The 14,638-nt window shown below is 48.8% G+C and overlaps 1 protein-coding gene across 4 annotated transcripts in view; it reads right to left on the reverse strand.

The window, feature by feature from the left end:
• NR5A2 (nuclear receptor subfamily 5 group A member 2) overlaps positions 1–13,345 on the reverse strand; it is a 149,688-nt gene extending 136,343 nt beyond the window's left edge. The window contains exons 1-2 of one of the 4 annotated variants that reach the window (XM_004028108.5): positions 13,086–13,345; positions 1,178–1,315 (exon numbers count right to left, since the gene is read on the reverse strand). In XM_004028108.5, the coding sequence (XP_004028157.1) occupies positions 1,178–1,315; positions 13,086–13,149 (202 nt within the window). In that variant the 5' untranslated portion in view covers positions 13,150–13,345. Of the gene's footprint in view, positions 1–1,177; positions 1,316–1,844; positions 2,000–13,085 lie in introns of those variants that run through there. The other 3 variants (XM_055367782.2, XM_055367778.2, XM_004028109.5) reach the window with 3 other exon arrangements.
• Positions 13,346–14,638: the final 1,293 nt, after the last annotated feature.

Below are 14,638 nucleotides of genomic sequence, written 5' to 3' on the forward strand. Positions count from 1 at the left end.
CTTCAGCTCTAGGGGACTCTCACAGCCCTACCTAGAGGCTTGGAGAGACCCCAGGATGACCGATGGGGTAACGGATCACAACCCGCACGGCGCACGCCCTCCAGCTACGTATTTTCCCCTCCGCGGTAGGGCGACTACAGGTCCCCCGGCCTGAGCGCCCGGGCGCGCCGCCCACTCAGCACCGCAGAATGCACCAGCCCTGAACTCTGCTCTCAACACCTCCCAGCCCTTTCAAGTTCGCGCAAGGGGATGGCAGGAAGCGTTCCGGGATCACAGGCCCGCCGGCCCGCACATCCTGCACCCTGGAAGGGGCGAGGATGGAAGAGCACCGGTGACTTTTCCTAGCATTGTTCCCTCCCTGGCCCAGAGCAAATGAGATAAACTTCTGAAGGGCTTAATACAAGCCAGATCTAGGGTTGCTATTTTGGAATGAGGAGAAAATGTAGCCAGCAGGATTTGTTTTTTTGTTGGCAATCAAGAGCTGGGAAAACGAATGGGACCTCCATATTTTCAGATCTCAGATTTTAAAAGGGGGCAATAAACGAACCGCTGTCCCCCCACCCCCAACTCACTCAGCACTACGCGTACAGGGGATGGGGTTGGGGTAACTTGTTCCCTTCAGTTCTGCCAGCAATGTTGAATTGTCCAAATCCGAGCTGGCTGCGGGTGTCCGCCTGGGCTTTTGGTGTGGTCACATGTATTCTAATAGCGCTAAGACAATCCTTTCGGAGGTCACCTCTTTCTGTAGTTGACTTTCCTAGACTGGGTCGCCTGCCTCCACACAAGAGTACTGGTTGAAGTACAGTACACACCAATTCCAATGACAGAGAACCTGTTCGGGTGTCCAGTGAGACATTCCATTTCTTAGAATGATCTTATTATTCTAAAGTACCTTTAGCCTGAAGCTGCCCTGCTTGGGTTGCCATTGAGCTGGAAGCCTCTCTTTCCTTAATTAGAAGCGGCCAATTAGACGTTGCTTGGAAAAACCTCTGCCCCGCATTGTTCAAGAGCCATAAACTTTTATGCCTGCACCTGGGGAGGGGGATCGACTCCCGCGGCTGCGAGCGCCCAGCGGGGCTACTCCCGCGCCCGCGCGGGGCGGGAGGCTGAAGCCTGCAGGGCGAGCCCGGGGGTGGGGAAGCAGCGGGAGCCGGAGCGCCGCGCGGCGCCTCCTTACCTTGCATGTTTTCCGGCATCTGGCCCTGTTCCCCATGCGATCGAGCCAGTCCCAGGGCTTCCGTCTCCACTTTGGGCAGCATGACAAGGCGACCGCGGGCGGGGATGGGGGATCCGTGTCGGTCCGGAAGCCCAGCACCTGGACACGGGCAGCACAGATTCAACTCCGGCGAAGAGAAGGAAGGGGCGACCGGGGTGCCTGCTAACCCAACCCTCTCGCCTCGCCGGAGCGTGCCTCCGCCTCCTCGGGGCTGCCGGGCAGGACCTCTGAGCCCTGTCCGGTCTCGCAGCTCCGGAGCCGCCCCCAAGCTGCGAGGAGGAGGTCAGGGTTAAAAAAGGAGGCGAGGAAGACAGCGTCCCGGCCCTCTGGTTCGGCTCCGCAAGGGCGCAGGCGGCGGCGGTGGTGGCGAGGACGCAGCTGCCCGGGGCGCGGAGCCGTGAACCGCCGAGCTCCCGGCGGGCAGCGGAGGCGACCGCGGGGCTGCTATTGCCGCCCCGGCTGTGCCGCTGCCACTGCTCCCGGACGGCTCGGGCGACTCCTTCCCCTCCCTCCACCGCCCTCTGGCTCAGGATCGGCAGGGGTCTCTCTCCTCTTTCTCTCGCCTCCCTTCTCTCTCCCCTCCTCTCCGCCCCTTCCCCCTATCTCTTTCTGCCTCCCTCTCGCTCACTATCGCAAGTGTGGAGTTGTGAAGTTCCAACCTCCCTCTCCTGCCTGGTCCACTCCCCGCGCGGGACCGAGAACGGCCCTTCCCAGCCCCGAGGGTGACGGTGCTGGGAAGGACAGGGGGGAAGACGAGGGGGAGAAGGAGGTAAGTAGGGCCAGGGGTCGGGGGAAGGCTGGGTTGAGGGGTGAAGACAGTGAATGCGGACGCGGGTTCCGGACTCAGGTCGGACACTAGCCGCCAGCCAATAAGGATGAGGCTCAGGCTCCAGTCCCCTGGCCTGCCCCAACCTCTTCACCCCGCCTCACCCCCTCCCACCCCACCCTGGCCCGGGGCGGGGGGATGTAAATGCAGCCGGGTCTTACAGCTAGTCAGAAGCGACCTCTGTCTGAGCGTGGCGGCGAAGGAGAAGCAGCCAGAGCGGCAATTTCCTCGATCTGAGGGGAAGCAAGAAGAAGGGATGGGGGCGCGGGTGGGCGTGTGCCCTTGCTAGTGTGTCGGATGAGGAGATGAAGGGGAGTTAAACACCCATTTAAACCACTGAAAGGAGAAAATTTAGCTGAGCGTTCTTACATGCACAGTTGGTCTCCGGTCAAGGGTCCTCCAGCTTCAACTCCCCAGGGCACTGAGACCCCGAAGAGGCGACACGTGGGCCCCGGCGCCCTGAAGGGGCCGAGGGTCCGCTCAGTGAGAGGCGGGCCACAAGCCAAGAGCTCACTCATAGAATTAGAGGAAGGGGCAGCGACTCCTCTTTCCCCAGTCTGCTCCCTAGTCCCTTCGTTCACTTTTAAAAGACCCTCGACTGGAGCCCAAGATCATCTAAGCGACAGACTTTCCAGTTTTAGTGACCTGCGTTTCCACACGGAATACAAGGATCAGTCCAGGCTGTACTTTTTCATTCTGTTGTCTGATGGGACCATCCACTTGAGGCCGAGGCCCAGCATTTAAAAAATGTTTTAAAGAACCATCTGCTATGCAAGCTCTTCGACCACCAGCCCAGCCGCATCTTCAAAGTTTTCAGATCTCCTCCCAACAAGATGAAAAACATTCTTTCCAGCCTCCTGACTGCATGCGAAATGCCTCATATTTAGGGTCTGCTGTGCAACGAAGTAATTATCAGAGTCCACCCACAAGGGGGTGAATTTGAATCTCAAAAGATCTAAGTTTATTCTATTTGAATGGTATAGAGATTACACATTGAAACTGCCCAATCCGGTATTTGGTGAATTGGAAATTATTCCAATCTTTGCAGTGCATAATGTATATAAAATGGGTTGTTCATCACCCACCCACACCTGGCAATTCAGGTACTACTGACTCTTGATTGATTTGACATTTTGCTCTTCAATATATATTCAGGATCAAAGTTATTTAGACTTCAGCTTTAGTAGCAACTTCAGGTTTCATGGAAACATTTAAACTTATGAAGGCCTGTCCATTAGTTTGTATGGAGAAGTGGGCTGAAGTTGCCAAAAGCTCCAATTTTTGTGATAGTATCAAGTATCACTGTCACTACATTTCAGTATTCCTAGTTGTTTTAAGTACCACTGAGAACTAAGAAAATAAAGAAAGGGAGTCAGTTTCAGGGCTCACTGCAGTGGTTGCCCTGCTTTGCTCGTGAACTTTGAAAATCAGTTTATTTCAAAGCCTTAATTAAGAAGAACCTCCTCCCACAGCAATGCGAAGAATTTATGGGGGCACTTATGATACAGCACCTTTCCCAGACCCTAGCCTGGCAAGGATGCAGGACTCCAAACCCTTGGTCCTAAGAGGAAACCTCCAACCCCTAGTGTGTGGTGGTGATTTCACCTTTGCTTGGTGAAGCCGGGGGAAGTTAGGAGAGTTGAAAGAAGTTGAAAGAGGGTCTGACAGGACCTTGAAATTGTAGTTATCAAGAAACCCTGCCTTGGCTTGAGGCTGAAACTGAGGCTGAGGCTGACCTAGTGAGACAAGCTTTGTGACCATGCTCATAACGCCAGCTGCCAGGGCCAGAAGGGACTTGCTTAGGCCACACTAGCGACTTCTTTGTCCATGCCAGTCTACCCTCCCACCACATCCCCGAAAGATGGAGAGTGGTGGTGGCAAAAGGCCAGCTGGCACTCATTTATCTCTCCACAGGTGGACTTTCCAGGAAAGAAAAATCCTCACAAAATGGGAGGGGTGCGGGAGGGAATAGTGGCTGGGGACTGGGTTTTAAAAATCCATGCTTTAAAAAATTAACGGAGGAGTTTGTATCACGGAGGAAGCCCTTTCCTTTGCTTTGAAAGTCTAGTCCAGGCCAAAACCTAAGCGTAGCAGCGAAATGGAGGGGGACTGAAAGAGCAGAAAGTCTCGAGCGAGAGAAAACGACCTTTCCTAAGAACCAAGGGAACTCCTAGCTCAGAAGCCTAAGCCCTCGGCGCTCCTGGCCTTTAACTCGACGATGGGAAATGCTCCCTGGGGGCAGCCCTATTTCAGATCCCCTGGAAGGATGTCAAGATCCCCGCCAGCAGTGGACGAGGCAAGGAATCTTCCACTGGAATTGATTCTTGCCAGAGACCCGAGGGCACACAAACCTTCCTCAGGTCGCTCCGCAAGGGATTTAAGGAAGCAGCTAGGTCTCCATCCAAGAGGCAGAGGCAGGGGCGGCGGCACCAGGCTTCCAGCGTCAAGCTCATTACTGCCCTCCAAGTGCACCCTTTCTTCTCCCTCAGAACTCCCTCCTCCCTCTGAGCACTCACTCTGGTCCTTTGACCCTTCAATTCTGCTGGGCAAGGGACCCCTGTTGAAGCCGGGGACCCGCTAGCTCAGTGACCTTGGACGGGTCTGGGCGTCCCCCAGAAAGCCCTCTCCGAAAGGAAGCTGTGGGAGGAGGAACCCGAGTTCGCGGTGTCTAAGATGGGTTATTTGGGAATGGTTCTGGGTTCCCGAGGCCGCAATATGAAGACAGCCAAGTGGCTGCGGGAAGGGAAAGCAGGTGAGATGTAAGTAGGTGGAACGGGGTCTGTGTGGTCTAAACGCCGGCGCCAGCGGTGGTCTGCACTGACCCATAAATACACCTACCGCAGGTGGACAGACGCATCTCATCCTCCACCGGGGACATCTTAGCAACTGCCACTGTACCTCTTAGTGGAAGCACACTTAGGAACCCACCCCGTACTTACCGCTGCGGGAATTGTAACTGGTGGCGGAGACCAGAGACTAGAACCCGGCAGGCCTGGGAGTCTGTGGTGGGACCGGGGGACAGCTCTGCTCAACTACCTTGCGCGTTCTCAATTTCTTTGCACTCCCTCTGCCAACTTCTGGCAAACTTCTCTCCTTTTCCCCCACCTCCCCTCCACCTCCTTCTTTCCGACGAGACAGGTCTCCAGGGCTCGCCCTTCCCGGTTCTGACTTTGTCTTAAAGTGTTGATTGACGGTTGCAATTACGAAGGATGATGGCTCGGGGAGGCTCCCGCAGCCTTGATGAGCCCGAAAAGCGCAGTCCTAGCATATTTTATCCACGCTCGGCGTTACGGGGCCGTGCGCGCCCCATTCACCCAGCTGGCTGGAGCCGAGGAGGCCTCGCACTCCCCACTCGCGAGGATGCAACTGCCTGCCCTCCTCCCCACCTCCTCCTTCCCGTGGTTCAGCACCGCATTTCGGAGCGTGAGCTGGGAGCAATCAACTCGACCTGACCTGGAAAGTGTTGGTCAGCCCCCCGCGCGCTTGACCTGTGCGGGCTGCAGCGGGAAAAAATATCGGGATTTTCAGGAGCTGTTCAGGTTTCCTGGGCTCGCAAAAGGTGTGGCAGACACACCTTTCCCCGCGCGCCTGGGTAGATGACCCAGCCAAACTTGCACAAAACTTGCAATACCTTCCTCCTTCGAAACAATTTCTCCCGTCTTCTCTTCCATTCCCACTTTTTGGTGCTTTTTAAGAAACCAGGACAATTACTTTTTTCGTCCCACATATCTACCTTTTAGACCCCGAAAGAAGTCTAGATTTTTTTCAGATCTCCATTACTAGGCCAGGATAGCCCGAGGGGGAAGAGGAGCAAGTTTTTCAGCCTACGGGAGCTCCGGGTCTGCCTAATTTTTCCGCCCCTCCCAGCCGAAAAACCCATCAGAAGCTGCTTTTGCCTTTCTCTGAAAAGTTTAGCCAGAACTCCAGTTTCATTCCCCGGCTCAGAGGGCTGGGCTACCCGCCCACGCCCGTAGGCTCCACCCGCCCTCATCCCGAGCTCTTTGTATTAGAAACAGACGGGTTAAATTTCAGTACAGCCATAGGAATTACCAGGGAGCGTCATGTTGATCGAAGCTTTAAAAAAGCAAACCTGAATAGGTGAGCAGTCGTGCCTTGTTAAAAAAAAAAAAAAAAAAAAAGCCTTTCTGCTGCACGTGTGAATAACTACTTAAGACATCAACATCAGCCCCTAGAGCAGGATGGCGATTGATTCACAATCACTATGAGAGTATCTCGATCTGGCGTGGCGCGGTTTTTATCGCGGAGGAAAACGAAAGCCGAAGCAATTATCTGGGTAATCCAACCTACCCCCCACCCGCCCCTCCGGGCAACCTCCCACCCTTGCCCCAGAGGAAAGGAGGGCTTTTTGGAGAGTTTGGCCTGGATATCGGAATCTACGGCTCTTTGTATAAAAAGAGTTCACTGAAGAACCTTTTCACTTATTTTCTTTGCAGCACGTTGTCCCAACCCAGGGGTCCTGGAGCGCCCCGCCAGGGTATAGTCGGTGCCCTTAGAAGAATGTAACAGGGAGATCCGGTCTTAAGAAAGGAGTGGGGCAGGGGAAATAATCTCGGGTAGGTGGTCTAGTCTAATCTATCTCTTCCTCTCTGTAATTGAAATGGAAATTTGAGCCAGCTAGAGTTCAAAACTATTGAGACTCCATCCATTGGAATCAATTCTGTCCAGCCTCGGGGCCAACAGAACGACGATCCCGGCGCTAGTAGGCCACAAAGCACCTTGTGAAACTAGCTGAACACTTGCAGTTGCATCCTTTACACCCTCTCCTCCGCTTCAACCTGGGTCAGGAACAAAATCCTTAGCACGAGATTATTCTAGGTTGCCATTTAAATGTATCCGCCGATACTGGAAACTTCTTGATGGAAGGGGTAACATCCTGCATTGCTTCAGAATTCCTCGGCTTTTGCAGCGAGGGGATGGATCCAACCAAACTTCTTCCTTCAGAAAAGCCCCTGCCTGAGCTTCTGATTCTTAAGGTCAAAGACTGCCGGGACCGCAGAGGTGCGGAGTCCAGCAATTTGGGTCTCACTTGGTCAGCAAAGAAAATGGGAGCTTGGAAAGGCAAGACTTAACAGTGGTACCGTCACACTCAAGCATGGGGCGTGGAACTAGGGAAAGTGTTATGGTCTGGGCAGTTACAGAGGTTGCACAATTAGAAGGGCGTGGGCTTTTCCAACATGGAGATAACTTTCGCGATTAAGAGATAGTGTACAGTGTGTGCCAAGGCTTGAGAGAGATTCACTTGTTTTCTCCAGAGTTTCTTGTCTGGAAACTGGGAAGTTGATTCCAGGACCCAGCAGTGGATTCCGACCAATTTTCTTTCCATTCCTGTAGAGGCCGCTGGAGCAGGTGGAGCTTGCAGAGGGCCGGGAAGCAGAGGCTGCAGGCATCCAAACCCTGAGCAAGGAATCCAGCACTTACCGTGAGAAATGCTAGCATGGGTGTGGGACTAGCATATCTCACTGCAAGAGGCACAGCTGGGTTTGTCAAAAGTGCTTTTTTTTTTTAATTGACACCTAAATTGTCTTTCCCTATCCCCTCCTCTCATGGTACAACAGTATGTTTGTTTATGCTATCTAATTCAGTCACTCAGTTTGAGTGATTTCCCTGCCCTCCTCATACTCACTGACTCTATAACAAGTACATGCTCTGAATTTCCTCTCAGTTCCTTCTCACCATCTGTTGGTAACCCTGTGAGTTGCTACTATACACCACAAATTCACAAGCTAAACTTCATCCAAACTCCAGAGATCCTTTCCAGGAAACTCCAGAGTAGGGGACCAGAAGTGCCTTCGTCCCACCCCACTCAGACCTCAGTCCTCCCAGATGTGATTTCCACTCTGCTTTCCATACACCACTCCCTGTGCCACCCTTCTGAATTCTAGAAGGATCCAAATATGGTTTCTACTGTGGAATGGAAATGAAGATTAAAAAGCCACTTACAAATATGTTTCTTAAGCTCGAAATGTCTCTTGGAGGAAAGTCTGCATAGACCAACATTGTATTAAATCATAATTCCTTTATATCAACAAGAACAAGTGGTTACCACTTTGGAGAAAGAGTATGTATTTCAGAATATTTCTTGGGTTCTATTTACAGTTCATTCTCTTGACAAGCTGAGTAAATTGCTTGACCTCTGATTCCATTTTTTAATCAGTAAAATTGGGTTAACAAAGTAAACTTTATAGTTAAATGAGACAGTGCCAGGAAAGAAATATATTATGCTGGATATATATATATATATATATATATATATATATATATATATCAGTTCCCCTTTGTCTTTCCCCTTAGCTTCACTCAAACTCATCATTCTGTAAGAAAACTAAAAAGGGAATCACTAACCATTCTAGGATCACCTTCCAGTGGGATGTGCTTGCTAACTTGATTGTCTTGCAGGGCTTGACAAAGTCCTTGGGGACAATTACATTATCACCAGATAAAACTGCTCATATAAGTGCTCATGGTCATCTGCATTCAGGTTATTTGGTGTTTAAAAGTTAAACTCCAAATATCTTTTCTTACTTATCAACCACACAAAAACATACACAACAGCTTCCCAAAAGACTAAAGAAGAGACAAACTTTATCAACTTGCCTGGTCAGTTCCAGTTCACATGGTTTTCTCAAGCTTGATCTCTCAAGATCATATTGGTCATATTTCAACTCTTCCCCAGGGCCTCCCCAGAGCACAATGCCCTCCTGAAGTTCCTTGAAGCCAACTGGATTTTTCCAAGAAGTCTGTTCCAATAAGGTGAAGCGTGAGGAAGTGCAACTCAAAGAACTAGTTCTATCCTAAGGTAGACTCTAGAGCTGTGGAGTGCAGTTGTCTTGCCTGCCTAGTGCATCCCTGGGGGTGGGGATTGGGTTGGGCCTGTAGGTGGAAGTCTGACAATGTGCCCTTCTCTAGCTCAACTTATGTTCAAGGCTGAATCCAAGATAATCCTAGACATTGTGTCTGGTAGAGGGGTCAAGTAAAGGAGAGAAGCATTAACAAGCCTCTGTTCTCCCTTCCTCTATAAATCTCTCTTGGTTTGTTAGAAGAGGTGTTAAAGATGCCAGGTGTGGTGGCTCACACTTGTAATCCCAGCACTTTGGGAGGCTGAGGTGGGTGGATCACCTGAGGTCAGGATTTCGGGACCAGCTTGGCTAACATGGTGAAACCCCATTTCTACTAAAAATACAAAAAATTAGCCAGGCGTGGTGGTGTACACCTGTAATCCCAGCTGCCTGGGAGGCTGAAGCAGGAGAATCTCTTGAACCCAGAAGGCTGAGGCTGCAGTGAGCCAAGATCGTGCCATTGCACTCCAGCTTGGGCAACAAGAGCGAAACTCTGCCTCAAAAAAAAAAAAAAAAGGTGTTAAAGAAAAAGAAATCCTTTTTTTGTTTTGTTTTGTTTTGTTTTTTTGAGATAGGGTCTCACTTTGTTGCCCAGGCTGGAGTTCAATGGTACAATCACAGCATCCTCAACCTCCCTGGCTCAAGTGATCTTCCTACCTCAACCCCCAAGCCCTAGTCACTGGGACTACAGGCACATGCCACCACACCTACACCCAGCTAATTATTTATTTTTTTATTTTTTTATTTTTTGTAGAGACTGGGTCTCACTATGTTGCCTAGGCTGGTCTGGATCTCCTGGGCCCAAGTGATCCTCCATCCTCAGTCTCCCAAAGTGTTGGGATTACCAGTTTGAGACACTGTGCCTGGCCCAAGAACTCTTTTAACTCTGGTCACTACCTGTGGATCCAGGCCAGAAAAGAGGAATCTGAGAAGCACTGTTTTGGAGATGGACTCGGGCATCGAAAGAAGGGAGGCTGTAGAGTTTAGCTTCATAGAAGAAACTGGCAGCCTAAGCCCCAACTATGAGAATCAGAACATGGGCTTGTGTGGCTGGCATTCTAAATAAAGCTCGCTGGAGGTTAGGGTGACATAATGGCTATCACACTTTCCGCTGATGAAACGTCTACTTTCAGAGATCCTTATGAGCACAGAGCTTGCTGGAGGTTATCACTGAAATAAAATCAGACTCAGAGTGTTCAGGGGACCAGATAGCAAGACTCACATTACAGACTCAATACAGTGTTTGCACTGTGTATCATGTACCCCTAAGTATGCAGACATAACCTTCTGTGGATAATATGCAATATTATACTGAGTGCATAAAATATTCTGCAAATGCAGTTAATTTGAAGAATTATGGAAATTTAATATGAATCAAAGCATAATATTGGGCACATTGTGGGAGTGGTCAATAAATATTTGTTTTATGTATAACATATTTCCTACCACACAGATATGGCTCTTTTCTTGATATAGGTAAGTATAAAAAGCCTCTAAAGTTAGTACTGCATATTATTCAATAGAATCATCCCACCTGGGAGAAAGAAGTAAACCGAGACCAGAAACCAAGAGTCTGGCCAGTGTCCCAGAGTTAGTTAACTTTAAGGGAACAATCTAGTTATAACCTGAGTGTGCTGCTTTTACACTACAATGAATGATTATCTTGCAGGTAGGCAGAAGGAACAACTTTATCTTAATTCTGCTTTTCTATACAAGCACAGACATCTATACAAAACTTTCATGTAACCATCAGTGTGCATACAAGATGTAGCCCCTAGTTAAAAACCATGGAGACAGCTTTTTAAACAAAAGGAGGCTCATTTCCTAGTACAACACAACTGAATTAAATATAGAATTGTAAACCCTGACTGATGTCTACATACACCGGGCTCGGTTTTGTGAACCACTCAACACAGCCCAACTTGCAATTTGCCATCTGAAAGCTACCCTCGAGACCCTCAGACACTCTCTACAGCTGCACCCGTGGGTTCTTCCCAGTGGGGCTACCCTGGGCAATCAGAAAGACCCATTCAAGGGGCATCTCTCCCTCAGGAATCGGGTCAGGCCCTTCAATCCAACAGTTCAGTCCGAAGGCTCCTCACCGCCCTCTCTTCCTCTCCCTCAGCCCTTTGGATGGCTCCGTCCAGCCATTCACCCTGGGAACGACCGTTAGCACCCTCGTGGAGGCTACGAGGTAAACAGATTGTCTCCCGGTGCCACAGCCGCCTCAGGGTCACTAAGATGTTGCAGGTGCGGACACCTCACAACCACCTGCGGGGCTGCAATACCAGGAGGCGGAGGGGATGTGCTTGGGTTGGGAAGGGGCGGGTGGCTGCGAACAAGATCCTGAAAGAGGTCTCTTTTACCGGCAAATTGACTGGAATTTTGTTATCCCGGAATCCGGCGCCCGGAAGTGCCTGCACAGGTTTAGGATGTTGGTGTAGTCTCGCTGAGGCCAGGGGAGAGCCTTCTTCGGTACTTTTCTTGAGGTTTAGTCCCCAGCAGCCCCTTATGGGCTGGACCGACAGTCCTCCGGTTCCCAGCCCTCTGCGGTGGGACCGATTCCAGAGCTGCAGGTGTTCTCTGTTTACGCTCAGAGTGTACCCGCCTCGGTCCCTTGCGATGTGAGTTGCGCGTGCGATGGGTGGAAACACAGTTCTTCCAGGGTTGCAGAGAAAAGTGCAACAGCGTCTCTTTCCCCTACCTTACCCTCTTTAATTCACCCATGGGGTCTGGGGGAGACTGTGGGGGATCGGCGTGTGTGGTCTCCCGACCCAGCTCAACTCTATTTTGGCAGCGGCCAGCTGGGGCTGCGCGCAGCAGGAGCCCAAGACCGCCCGCGCGGGCGCGAGCCCTCGAGCGCGCGTCCCCCGTGCGCGCGCAGTCCGCGTCTCCGGCCCGAGCGCGCTCTAGCTGCGGCCCCGGACGCGGAACCGGAGCTGCGCGGAGCTGCCGGGAAGGACTCCTTGCCTGCGCACCGCGGCGGTTCTGCCCGACGAAAAAGATGCGAAATGGTTGTGTGCTTCTCTCTCATCTTTCTTGTGCCTGTATTTTCTGTGTTATCTGCAGAACAATTGATTGTGTGTTACACCCTGCTTGCCTTCCCCATGTTTTCTTTTTCGTAAGTATAGAACATTTTTGGTAAACATTTCCTCAAGTGATATACTTTAGGGTGTAGTTGGCCCATAAAAAAAGCAATCACTGCATTCTGTGGAGTCAGCTGACTAGGAAGGAAAAAAGAGGAAAAACTCAAGCCTTGATTTTCTTTCTTGTTATAATGGAGCTGAGACTCAGAGAGCTCATGACAGGCCCCTGCAAATTCGGAGGGAAATTCCAGTCTGAAAGCCTAGGCAAATGCTGCCAGAAAAGGCACAGGTCCTTCAAAAACTGGGGAAAGGCAGAAGGGCCTGACTTCCAACAGACAAATAATTACAGACCACTGGGAATCACTTCCCTTTAGTCCTTTACTTTTAGAATTAATTGAATGTAGTCTTGCTATAAAATTCACAAGTTTGTAACTATTTTTTAAATGAATAGTAGCTTTATTTACTTATTTCTGTTTGTAAAAACAAAATATACTAATTGTTGCGAGAAACAGTAGCTCTTAACTTCAAATCCTTTACTAATGATGGTCTAGTTTTTTTGGTTTTTTTTTTTTTTTTTTTTTTTTTTGGAGGTGGGGGCATGACTTTCATTCCCCAGGAAAATAAAATGAAAATTTTTTACGGTATAAGCAGAGAATAAGACACCATACTTTTGTGTGGGTTGAAAAGTAACAAATACTTGACAGCTATCTGTTAAAGTTTGATCAATGATCACTCAATATGATTAACTTGTTTCAGATTGTTCAAATTTTAGCTTATTATTTCTGATTAAAAATTATCAGAAAATATTAAAGTTGAAATTGATAAAGTATAAATTATATTTTCTGGCTGGTTAGGGTATTAGAATGACACCAGTAAACACTAGATATAATGAATAATATTCATATGTTGAAATATCCATTTGCTTTTTTTGAACTGCAAGAAAGATAAATGTGCGATATATATACATAGGCTTATTATGTGCTTTTAATAAACATAATAGGAAAATCCATGACTTAAAATGCAAAATCCATCAACAAGATTAAATTATATGTATGTAGTAGCAAAATAAATAGATGATCAATAGAGAAACTCCTACTTACCAATAGGTGTAAGTCCGTGCTTTAAAGACTCTTGTAAATCCCCAGTATCTGAATTAGAAGACATTCTTCGTGAAATTATAGGCAGTTCTTTGGCTTAAAGCAGAAATCATTGAGCAAAAGAAAAGTGCAGCTTGTCAAATTTCGTGGCCTTGGGAAGGACACATCAGACTACAGTAACCCTTAGTGAAAGTTAAGAAAAAGCAAAGGAAAAAAAAAATCCAGAATTCATGAAGTTACAAGCAAGTCTTTCCCTGGACTCTGTACTTTTTCCAACATTAGTGACCTGCTGTAAACCATGTATCCAGTTTCATGATGGTTTCTAATCAGAAGAATGGAAACTTTTGATAGGCTTTGACTCATCACATGACTCTATGCAGGTTGATAAGAGGACCCTGTTATAAAGTGACAGCAAAAGAGATAAGAATTCTTGCCAGATAATGGCAAAGAAATGATTAACTCAGAAGTGGAGAGGTGCTATGCAGCACAGAGAGTGGAAAGTTGTAAAACTGAGGGGTCAGAAGATCAGACTTAGTGGATAAAACTGCAAACCAGCTAACTAACTTAGGCTAACTAAACTTTGGCTTGTGACATACCCCTTGATGTCATCACCTCTTTGCATAGAGGAGAACAGACATAGCTCTTCTGACCTCTGTAAATACATTTTAAATGATAACATTGGCAGACATTAATTCTTTAAGTGATGACTACAAATGTGATCGACACTCTGAAATACTACAGGTAGCATTTCCAAGCTTATGGTTATTTATTTATTCATGTTGTGGTCAACCAACTTTTTTATCGGGCCTATTCATTAGATGAGGAGTTAACCTTAGCTTGTTTCTACATTGGTCATATGGCTAAAACATAATCTATCTCTTTATCCCCAAAAAGTAAAACTTATGCTTTGAGATTAATGCTGGCAAAATGGTGAATATGTAACACATTTTTCATAGTTATAAAGTTATTATTCTTAGGCTGGGCATGGTGGCTCACACCTGTAATCCCAGCACTTTGGGAAGCCAAGGCAGGCGGATCACCTGAGGTCAGGAGTTCGAGACCAGCCTGGCCAACATGGTGAAACCTCCATCTCTACTAAAAATGCAAAAATTAGCTGGGTGTGATGGTGCACCTCTGTAATCCCAGCTACTTGGGAGGCTGAGGTGGGAGAATTGCTTGAACCTGGGAGGCAGAGGTTGCAATGAGACGCTGTTGCACTTCTCTCTGCAACCCTGGAAGAACACAATCCAAGATCATGCCACCACACTCCAGCCTGGGCAACAGAGTGAGACTCCGTCTTCAAAAACAACAATAACAACAAAATAACAATTTTTTTTTTTTTTTGAGATGGGGTCTCGCTCTGTCGCCCAGGCTGGAGTGCAGTGGCACGATCTCGGCTCACTGCAGCCTCTGTCTCCCGGGTTCAAGCAATTCTCCCGCCTCAGCCTTCTGAGTAGCTGGGATTGCAGGGGCACACCACCATGCCCGGCTAATTTTTGCATTTTTAGTTGAGATGGGGTTTCACCGTGTTGGCCAGGCTGGTCTCAAACTTCTGA

Source organism: Gorilla gorilla, chromosome 1, assembly GCF_029281585.2.
Source record: "Gorilla gorilla gorilla isolate KB3781 chromosome 1, NHGRI_mGorGor1-v2.1_pri, whole genome shotgun sequence".
Lineage (NCBI taxonomy): Eukaryota > Metazoa > Chordata > Mammalia > Primates > Hominidae > Gorilla > Gorilla gorilla.